Source organism: Hemibagrus wyckioides, linkage group LG19, assembly GCF_019097595.1.
Source record: "Hemibagrus wyckioides isolate EC202008001 linkage group LG19, SWU_Hwy_1.0, whole genome shotgun sequence".
Classification (NCBI taxonomy): Eukaryota; Metazoa; Chordata; class Actinopteri; order Siluriformes; family Bagridae; genus Hemibagrus; species Hemibagrus wyckioides.
In genome coordinates, this window is record NC_080728.1 from 11,342,415 (window position 1) to 11,354,207 (window position 11,793).

Sequence of the window (11,793 nt, forward strand, 5' to 3'; positions counted from 1 at the left end):
GACATGATAAAGAAAATAAAAGATTTTTGAAGTGGCAAATATGTATTTCAGTCTGTGAAAATATCTTGAATATAGCAATTATTTCCTATTATATGACTACTGAACATATTTCTATTAAATTTATTTCGATCCAAAATTTTCAAATGACCTTCTGCTTTCTAATTTTAAGGGAAATGATCTGCCTAACTGTAAAGATTGACATGTGTAAAGCACATAAAACAACCTAATTAATGTTATATTTGAATAATGTAAGAAATATATATATTTGTGTTTGAAAATTCACTCATATTCAAGATATTTTCTCTTAATATATCATACTTGCAGTGATGCAACCCATCCAAACAACCAAAACTGATTTTAAACCCCTAAAATGGTTCACTAGGTATGAATCTTTATGACATTTAGCAGGCACCTTTATCCAGAGCAACTGACATTTCATACAAAAATTGTGGGTTAAGGGCCTTGCTCAAGGGCCCAGCAGTGGCTGCTTGGTGGACCTTGGATTTGAACTCCCAACTTTCCAGTCAGTAGTCTTACACCATAAGCACTAAGCTACCACATCCCCAACTAAGCAGTTAAGGGCCTTGCTCATGAGCCCAGCAGTGGCTGCTTGGTGGTCTTGGGATTTGAAATCACAACCTTTCGGTCAGTAGGTCAAAACCTTCACCACACCCCATAGGGTTTACTTCTTTCACTTGCCTCTTAGTTGTATGACTGTACAGTGTGCATTTATGTTCAGTTTCTGGCAACATTTCAACTGTTCTAACCTGTTACAACTTTTAAAATTGTGGCATTTGTTATGTCTGTTATATATCCATGACCTGACAAGTGCACAAGTTGATAACAAGTGTTATATATGTCTCTTTTGTGCTCATAGTTCTTAAGTCTCATGGTGAGAGATAACAAAAGGAAGTTTATATGTGTTACCTCATGTTTATACAGAATGGGAAAAGGAAATGGTTAATAATATCCTGAAGTTTGCGTGTTAAAATTAAATCATGCTTGAAGGAGAACAATGAACATAAATAACGGATTACAATGATTAATTCTATTGTCTAAGTGAGAAATTTAGAGTTATTGTGTAAAATCATTACATCATTCGTATTTTTCATTCATACGAATAATTCTGACTGTAAATTATAATCTGATTCAGTGATCAGTGTTTGCTTGTGACTCCGGCAGATTGCTTGTGACCTCACAGGCAAAGACAGAACCCAGGTCATATGTTGAACACAGATCTTGGTGCTAATGATGATGGTGATGATGATGCCCTGCTGTGTGTGTTTGGCCTCCATCTACATGACCTGATTTGTAGAGGATGCCATGCCCCTCCAACTCCCTTCCTTTACCTACCTTCTGTTTCCTCTCTCAGCACGGCTTCAGAAAATAAAGCCTCATTTCTATGCAATGATTTATGCTTTTTTTGTGCAGGAGACAACCTAGATAGGAGAATGTATTTATGCTCGATTGTGGTGAAGAAGATATGATAGAGATCATAAGAACAGTTTAGTGAAATAAATGATGAAGTGGTGATTATGTGTTTCAGTATCTCCATGATAGTGTGTGCCTGGTTGGTGCCCTTTTGATTACATTATCTTGTTCCTCCTCTTCACAGTGTCTCCCTTGAAGTTCTCTACAACACCATATGTCTCTTGTAAACACTGACACTAAAGGGCATTCCTGATTGTACTCACATGGATGTATGAACATGCTGTGGCAAACTGAAAACTGGGGTCAGGCACAGAAGAGAAATATTATGAAGGCTACCTTGACTCAAAAACATGAACAGTTCTCAGTGGAACTCAGTGGTGTACTAACACTGAACACTTGCCTACTTTATGTAAGTGGGTCAGAAGCAATTGTGTGTCACAGTTGGCTTAATCCCATTTTGTGATACAGTATTATGACTTTTCAAACTACAGTTGTCCACTTGGTTCTGTTACGCTTAGCAAATACAGACTCCCAGATCCCAAAATTATTCTCTGGGACTATATACGTGTTTGAGTTTATGTTGATCAGTGATGAATCTTGCCATTTCTCTTAAATCGTCAAGCAGATCTGGTTCTGAGGCGATAGAAAAGGCCAGAGTCGAACTGGAGCATGTGAAAGAGGCCATACATGAGCACAAAGCTTTGTCGCCTCCATCTGGTGAAGAAGGCAAATGAAACCAGCAGCAACACAAAACAGCAGCACTTTCAGATGGAAATCAATCATCAAATTTAAATTGCTAAATTAAATTTACTAAATTAAGTTTGTGGATTATGTTTTGGAGTTGAACATGCTGAAAAAAAACAGAAAACAAAACTTTTTCAAGGTTGTCATCGTACTAGACAAAAAACATTATTAAATAAAAAATTTAAATCATAGCGAATATGATGGGAACCTTCAATTATAAATGAAGTTGATAAGAAATATGCAATTACTAATATTCTTAATACGCAGAGCTCCAGTTCCCTGTCCTGTGCTTTCTGGGTAGAAGAAAATAAAATAAAATGTTTGTTCACATGGATGAATATTACAAATGAGAGGATCTAGTGGTCCTCACAGGATATGAAAAAGTTTGGAGGCAGATATAAAGGCAAACTGTGGGCAAAAAAGTAATAATTACACACATTAATAGGAAACTCTGTACACCTAAAATTGTTAATTCATGCCATTTTCCTATCAGCCAATCATGTGTGAGCTGAATCATGTATGAAATCGTGCTGTTCTGCAGGAGGAAATGCCTTGTTTTCTCTCATGGTTTCTTTCATGTCATCTCAGGGAGTTTTTCCTTGCCACCATCGCCTCAGGCTTGCTCATTAGGGATAAATAGTAATTAACTTTAAACTTTCTCATTTATTTTCTATGTTTCTATACTTCTGTAGCGCTGCTTTGAGACAATGTCCATTGTTAAAAGTGCTATACAAATAAATTGAATTGAATTGAATTGCTATTGAGATAGGAGAATGACCAGGCCAGGTCAAGCTGACCGGCTGTAATAACTCAAATAATTACCCTTTACAAATTTAGTGAGATGAAAATCTCAAACAGCACAAAATGTTGCACCTTGGGGAAGTGTATATAGCACATTATGGCCAATTAATAATCTATAAATATCTATCTAATAAACAATAGACAATATACAGTACAATATGACAATATACTCTAAATTTGTGGACATGGTATACTAAAACATTTAAAGGTTAACAAATAAAGGAATTCTGAATAGTGTATAATATAATATAATATAATATAATATAATATAATATAATATAATATAATATAATATAATATAATATAATATAATATAGGAAATATATTTATGAACAAGCTAATAAACTTTCTGAATTTATATATATATATATATATATATATATATATATATATATATATATATATATATATATATATATATATATATATATATATATATGTAAATTCAGAAAGCAGGATAGATAATATATATACTGTATATATATTATCTATCCTGCTCAGGGTTGTGTTAGATGTGAAACCTATCCTGAGAACATTGAGAGTGAGGTAGGAGTATATTCCAGATGTGACAATAAATCATAGCAGCAGGCATGCATGACAGCAGGCATGCATATTCACACACTCATGCACAGTGCCAATTTAGAATAAACAATCTACCTTTCCCCATGTTTAGCTGGGATTTGGGAGAAAACCAGAGACTAAGAGGAAACTCACACAGACACAGTGTTGCAGTGGGGGATCTGTGAAACTCTGTAGAGACAGAAACTGGAGCTCTGAAGCTGTGGGGCCTTTTCAAAACAAACATTTACATGAATGCCACAATTTCTAATACCGTGTGTGTATATGTGCGTGTGCGTGTGTGTGTGTGTTTTAATATAACCATATTTAAAAATATTCAGGTATATGATAAAATAAACAGACATTTGGTGAGGAAACCAGAGTAAATTTATTCAGCCTAATCACACTGAATATGAATCAAATATTTACAGAGTTGGTATGATAGGAATATTATGTTGTTCTTCCATCTAATCCATCTCTCCTGATAATATGCCCCTATAATTTAGCTTCAAATCAACAATCATTACTCTAAACAAGACATATCAATGTCTTTTGGAATATTCAACAATCACCCAACAAAACAGACACACATACACACAAAACACATCAGGAGAAATCCATACAGTGTTCTTAAAAGAAATATTTCTACTTAATCCAATAGTTTTCTGCAACATTAAATGTTGTAAAAGCACCACAGGTTGTTGTTGTTGTTGGCTCACTGTCCAGCATCGAAAAGTTTTTTCCTGCCTTCCATCCCAGACATGGCTTCCACATTCTTCCTCCAGTCTGTCACCTCCTCTTTCTGCATGTTAGGAGCAGATAGAAAGAACACTTGGAATAAAATGGAAAGACAGAAACAGCAGGAGAGCAGTAAAAATAGAATGTTCTGAATGTACAAATGTTCTGAGCATGCAATTATTCCTAATGGCACTTGAATGCTGAGCATTTGCATGAATATGTCAAAAACAAGGGCTTACTCTATGACTATAAAATAAAGGCTTGATAGAGAGCTTTCAATGCAATGCTCAAACTTCTAGCAATGTAGCAAAGCCTCGAGGCCATCAGCATCACCTTTTCCTCCTCCTTCTTCACAGTCTTTAAGTTGGCTTTGAAGTCGGCCTTCATGAGCTTGGTGTCTGTCAGGGCTCCCAGCTTGTCATCCGCCGACTTCTTCACTCTCTTCAGTTTGGGTCTGCTCATTTTCCCTTTCAGCTCGTAGATCTTCTGCTGCAGTGATTGAATCTGACACAAAGATTGTTGACCTTAAGCATCCAAATGTGTGATAGATATGTTTTGAGATGCTATTAGGCACTGTGGTACTAAACACAATTCCTTAAACAAACACTACTGATACATTATTGAGCATTAGGATAAACAGATCCACTGAAATTAATATAAATACTTCATTTTGATGTGAATCTAATTGATGAGAAGGTGTTGATTAATTGTACCAGCAGCTCTGGCAATAGTGTTAGCTATAATCAAATCAAATCAAATCAAATCACAGGTTCATAATAATGCTCATTTGCAGGGACACTAAGTCAAATAATAAACATAGTATTTAATAAAGAGCTGTAGTTGTTGATATGGTGGTGCTTTCTTTTTAAGAGGATGCTTATTTAACATTTACGAGAGGATTCTCAAGTGTCAGTGACAGAGGACTTTTTATTTTTTAATTTTAAGAGTGAGGGAAAAGACAAGCTGGTGAAGGAACAGCTGTCTATTGCTGGTGTAACATAAGCAATAACAGGAACTAAGATGTTTCATGGACATTAAATGTAAAATGTTTTAATGTATGATGTGTTGGTCGTTAATGAATTAAAAATTGTAATTGGTGAAAATTGCTGTGGTAGAAGAGGAAAAAAAACACTTGGGGATATGCTTTTATTTGAAAATAATTAAATTTGGGCTGGCATCACACCACCCTATCTCTAATTACTTTCCTATAAAAGCATACGTGTTTTATTTAGTGATGCCTTCTCTCGGGCTGGAATAAATGGGGTGGCTTTTGGGATGCAGCATTCACAACGTCTCAGATGAATGTAGAATGAGATGGATCATTATTATGAAATGACTGTATAATATCACACAAAAGGCTAATAGGATTTTAAAAAGTGCAAAAGAGAATAACAACATTACATATAACAGGATACTTCCGCTACAGCAAAGTGCACAGGAATTAACTGCAGGACTATATAAATATGCAATAATTCTCAGAATACCTCTGAATCATTTCTGGCCACTTTTACCGAAAGGTCATATCGAGCCTCATCCACAATGTCAATCTTTTGGTGCAAATCTTTACAAAGTTCCTGCAAAGATAATTAAGAGATATTCATCATGAGAAACCAGTCTACGTTTCACTGTGTAATGCTGGAACCCTTTAAACTCAGTCAGTTATTCCTTCCAAAATAAATGTCTCTGTAACTACAATAAATAATACAGTAGATATGATGAAACCAATAAGATAAATGTGTAGTTATGAGAGTGAGAAATGTACATAAACATGGATGTTAAGGGGTTAAGGATGTGAATCTTTTACTTCCATCTTGTCTGTAAATAATACAGCAAATACAGATTCTGTACACTGTTATAATAAAGAGGTTGTCAGTGGGTTCTTCAGTGGTTTTTATACAGTTAAGAGCTTTTTTTAAGTGTAAAATTGAGTAATTTATCAAGCCTACAGCACATATGGTCTGTGGACTGGGGAAGGAAACCTAGAGGAAACCCCCAAACTCCACAGATAAGGTAGAGCAGGGAATTGAATCCCTAACCCAAGAAGGTGCGAGGCAAGCATGCTAACCAATAAACCACTGTATATACACTAATATATTTTCGTGAATTTCTTGCTAATACTTTATACTGTGTTAGATGGAATGTGTGTATTATCCACAATCCAATCCTCCCTGGGCTGATGTGGGTGCACTTTTTCATTCCAACCCAGCAGGAATTCCACCTGAATCCACTTATTTAATCAACTGAGCTTGTGTTTCATGGAACCTATCACATTTGACCCCCACAGGGCTGTTTGAGTATTTTTGAATTTTGAGTATCCACTTTTGCTTCACCAGTCACATCCATTTTGTCGTATTTGCTCCAACTTTGTTGAAGGTGTGTGTATGACCCATATTGTATGTACCTGTTTGCTTCATGGCACTATGTGAAGTTAGATAAATGGAGAATGCCCACTCTTTCCTTCAGACTGTCGAGACCTGATATTTAGGATATCAGACTAATCAGTTTGTTCTTATTTTCTTAATTAGTTTGTTTACTAATTAAGTACGGTTTGTCTATTGTACAGGAATGGCACCCCTCTGAACCATTCACTCACACATCTTATATGAAACACCTTTCTTGGAATAGGCACAAGAAAAAAAATCAATGATTTCTGCATATGCCACAGTGAGCTACCAATTCTGCCAACTCACTTGTTCACTAATTACATTAATTCAATCACCTCTCCACTAATTTGCAGATGCTGACACAAAGAGAATATTTACCATTCTCACGCCTGCACTAAATGTGAAACGTCCCACTATACACTGAATATTTCACTGGAACCCTGTGCACTTATCTAGCTGCCCAGTTGTTTACAGTACTGTATTGTTATGCTGTATATTTTCAGCAAGTTTTTAAAAGTGGAAGTGTTTTGAGAGCTGAATGCTGGTATTATGATTTCCCATATAACCTTTAATGTTTTTCCGTCATCAAGGATCTAGAGTCATTCTTTTCCCCAGGAATTATACAGACAAATGTTAGTCTGTGTTATTTTGCAAATGAAAACAAAACACTAGTTTTTAATACATCTTCATTAGTGTTATTAAAATTGCAGGTTAAATGTTATAATAATGCATCTATTCACATTTAAATTATTTGCCCAACTTAAACTGCCAGGCTTGAACCCTGCTACATACCTGAAGCTCCTTCACTGAGAGTCCTGAGAGCTTTAGGGGAGGCACTCTCTCATTCAGAGCATTGTCTCGCTCTATTTTCCTCTGCTCTTTTTCTTTCACCAGGAGACTCTCTGCCTTCTTCAGTAGTTTGGTCTGGGAAAGACAGAAGTGCTTATAGTCTAATGCTTCACAGAACAGATGATAATCATATCATAAATAAGCTTCAGATCTGATAATGATCTAAATAAGCCACCTGATCAAGCCAACTAATCAAAGCATTGAAGTAATTAGAGGATAATGGATACATGTGGTGATTAATCTGTTCAAAATACCCACCTTCAGCAGCAGCCTACGTGTTGCCGGGTACTTGGATTTTGATCTGGACTTCCTCTGTGAAACAAAAAAAAAGACCAGTCATTCCTGTTTCATTCTGTAGCCGCATTAGGAAGTAAATGGGGCCTAATCCACAGACGCCACAGAGCATGCATTAACTGCCGGAGCTGATTACTGCTGGAATTTCCAACACGAGGGCTCAGTCGCCCAAAACAGTCTTAAGTGGAAGAGTGCAAACCTACAGTGGAGCTTACTATACACCATGCTACTCCACATCACCACATATCCTCAGGAAGACGCGACTGTTTACTGATGGATTAGGCCTGAGATGCAATGAAATTGTGAGATATTTGATTTCACTTAAAGTAATTTACTGTCAAATATGAGAGTTAGGTGAAATAAATGTCACACAGCGTCAAGTCAATAGAACATACATGCTCATACATTTGTAGTGCTATTAAATGATACTGTATTCCCATGCTTAGTGTTTAGATAGACTCTTAGAAAAGCAGTTCTTTAAATATGCAGTGTAAATCACTTCAAATCAGACCAATCAAATTTTAGATTGTTGATGTAAATAAATCATTATTCTGATTTCATTCTTAATGCCACATGCCTTTGGTGTCCTATATCTTTGTCAACTTTTTAAACAAAATCCCTATTTATGTAAAAAACAAAACAACAACAACAAAAAAACAAACAACTAACTAACTACCTACCTAACTAACTAACTAACTAAATAAAGAAATAAAATTGCATTGTGTCTTTTCCTTAACTGTGTACATTTTGTATATGTCAACAATATTGCTGTATTTTGTTCAAAATATATTTTCTATGCTTTGGTCATCAACATTGAAATATTTTAGATCTGAACATTAACAGCTGTTTATGAATTAAAAAAATATATATTTCAGGTATAAATAAAAATATAAATAAAATAATTCAACCTTTTTAAATCAAGGTATTTCCATAAAGAGACAACTTTTTTTCTTTTTCTTTCTTTCTTTTTTTTTTTTTTTTTAAATAAAAGTGTATTTCAAAAAAATCTAAAATCTAAATTTATCTGTAAAGATTTTCTATATTTAATATATGGAATTTATGCATGAAAAGGTTTGGGTAAAAGGTTTTTTGGCTAGTCTGTAAATGAGTTCTACCATAACCCTAAGTATTAATAATAAACACTTTTGTGGGGTTCCTAGAGTTCCTCCAGTGGGACAAGATTTAACTGTTCTTCTAAGAGAGTAAGCACTTTAGACTAATTTTAGTGTCAGGTTTCTTACCGGTCTGTTGAAGGGTGATGTCACACACAAAAATAGAAGTGAACATAAGCATATGTACATTACTGAACCATTCATCATTACCTACTGCAAATCAGATATGCAAAGTGAATGTCACATTAAGAGAGTGTTTATGTCAGTCGAGATGACCCTTACCCCTCAGACATGGTCACTCTGTGCTACGTGTCCTGAAAGCAAGCCAAAATATTTATGGTCATAGTTCCGCATCGAGTACAGTGGCACATTCCTGTGCTATTCAAATGACAGCCGTCTGCCATGGATTAACCGAGGCATCATGGAAAGAGAGATCACAGTCTCTGGTAGTGTCTTACACATGTCTCCAAATCACATAGCATCACACACTAATATAGTTCCATATGAGTAATGATAGTTGGATGGTAAAAAGCATGTGTCATTTTCAGAAAAGGCAATATCTTGGCTCAATTATACGTTTTACTCTCACCACATGAGAGTGAGCTGTAATTTACCCAAAATGCTTCAGTGCAGTGAGCGTTACAGGGCAGAGATCTGACATTCTGTGACCTGAGCCAGAAAGGTGTGGCTCAGATCGTCTCCTCTATTGTTGCCGAGGTCAGGGCTGCCACAGTGCTCTGGTTAATGCGGTCTAAGGTGAATTTGGACAATGAAATACAGAAGAGCGCTGAAAAGAAGAATAAAGTAAGTGAAGACACTTTGAGTCAGCCAGTGCAAAGATATGGCTATGACCCAATGTTTGATTGTGGCCCGACTACTGACATGTTAAGAGTCCACCATGTGACTGTGTCTACTGTCGGAATGTCAGTGGTGAAAGCCTACTTGAGCTTCTTTTAGAAAACTACACTCTGAGAGCCAACTATGTGTCACGTTTCTAAAACAGGTTTACCGGCCTATCTTTTTGGGGGACTTTGTGGTCACTTGTTGTGATGGAGCTGCTGACCTTCAAAGCCATTCTTGTGATTTGACGTGTAATGGTGATGTGTTTTCTCATACACCCTCCCACACAGGAAGTGATTTTTCTATCCCTGACATCTGCAGCTCGATTTTTGGAAAATGACTTGCATCAACGCAAATAGTTCAGAATTAGACAGGATGAAATATGCTGGCACATTTACACACACACACACACACACACACTTGCACCTGTCTCTCATGCCTGTATAGATATTCATCTTTGTTTGTTGCTCGCTCTTTCCTCCCTCCCTCCCTGCTCCCATCTTTCATGCCAGGAAATGTGTGTTGAGTAAAGGCCAAGTGCTGCCCCACTTTATGACAGAGTTCAGCAACACCAATAAAGCTTTGTGACTTTGATCGCAAGAAATCCTTCTAAATAAACATGATGCAGAATGTATGGAATATTAAACAACAGCAGCACCTGGGAGAGACATCACAAAAAGAATGATAGCATCTGAAACATCAGATGTTTATGACTAAGAATCTCAAGAAGCTTTTATTGAGCCAGAAACTGTCCTGTCATCTCCTCATAATGCACCATTTTTAATTCTTCATGTGACCCGCTGCCCTTAATCTTGTTAAAGATTGAATAAAAATAATGAACTAGCAGAAATAAAGGAGACATTTTATGAACTAGGAGAGATAAAGGAGTCATTTGAGATGGAAAATGTTCTCTGCACTGCAAGACACACTCAAACCTAATCTCCACTTATGTCTGAACTGGGCTATTAGCTAAGATAAAAAGCCATTGATACAGTGTTCTTACCTGTAACCAGACGTCAGTGAGAATGAGCAGTCAAGCAGAGAACAGGTCCGTGTGGTGGATTTTTGATGACTGATGCCTCTCCTCCTACATGTGAATGGCTCACTAAAATAGATCCCTAGCTACGCCTCTTGCTGGGCAACACCACCTTTCTGCCCTTTACCGTCCTAAACCTACTGTACACAAACAATGGTCAAGGACACAATCACAGTATAGAACAAAATACACACAAATATACAAAAACAATTTTTTAAAACACAAATTCCTATTCACGTATAATTGATGTAAAGGTCCTATGGCCACTCCAAAAACAACAAAGATTTCAAAGTGCTCATGGTCAGGTGCTGCAGATATATAATTGTTTAATTGACCATTTTATGGCGCCTCCTGACACCATAATTCAGCTGCAGCACTCAGAAACCTGCTTTTAAAGAGCTTCGAAATTCAGCCAAGCAAGGCTTTAATTACAGCTGAATATCACCTGCACTGCTGCAAAGAGCCTGAAAATGTCTACATTTCCTAGTAAAAAGAAAAACTAATCAAACACCACATACCATATCGAGCTTGCCTTAGAAATATAGAGGTTATTCCTCCTTAAACTGATAAAATATCTATTTTATTAACCCATTTTCAAATGTTACATTTAAAAGCTATATTCAATAAAGACTAGTTTCTCTCTCCAGCCATTATAAATTCTTGGTTGAGAGACTAATCGGCTTGCTTATTGTACGTCAGCAGACTCTGAAGGGAGGCATGCGGACTACAGTGTTCCATGGATGTGGCAGCTGTCAGCAGCTATGGTGAAGTAGAGTAATTGAAGCTGCCCCGGGATGAATTCTTGTAGCATGCAGCAGGCATTCAGGTGAAGGTGAAAACCTCTGTATGTGCCATTATATCACATGCCTGCTACTGGAGGTCAGAATCTATTAATGGGTGGCACTGTTGACTGTTATCTCCATTTTTATTAGTGTAAACAAGCGTCTCTGCATATTTAGTGAGCCCAAATTATTCATGCGTCTCAGCTGGGACTATAACAGTGAGA

General features: G+C 36.5%; 1 protein-coding gene and 1 long non-coding RNA gene across 3 annotated transcripts; both read right to left on the minus strand.

Moving 5' to 3' along the window:
• Window positions 1-3,906: 3,906 nt before the first annotated feature.
• On the minus strand, window positions 3,907-7,823 carry tnni4a (troponin I4a; the record flags this gene model as incomplete). Its single annotated transcript, XM_058417818.1, has 5 exons — window positions 3,907-4,336; window positions 4,606-4,776; window positions 5,757-5,846; window positions 7,449-7,580; window positions 7,764-7,823. Coding segments are annotated over 5 exons (540 nt in total), but the record flags the coding sequence as incomplete, so codon positions are not given.
• A 1,227-nt stretch (window positions 7,824-9,050) lies between these two features.
• On the minus strand, window positions 9,051-11,462 carry LOC131369799 (uncharacterized). 2 transcript variants are annotated; one of them, XR_009207331.1, is made up of 3 exons: window positions 11,306-11,462; window positions 10,755-10,924; window positions 9,051-9,225 (listed from the first exon to the last, which is right to left on the minus strand). It is a non-coding gene; the product is annotated as an uncharacterized LOC131369799 (long non-coding RNA). The 2 variants fall into 2 exon arrangements; XR_009207332.1 differs by having other exon boundaries at window positions 10,755-10,927; window positions 11,306-11,429.
• Between the last annotated feature and the right edge of the window lie 331 nt (window positions 11,463-11,793).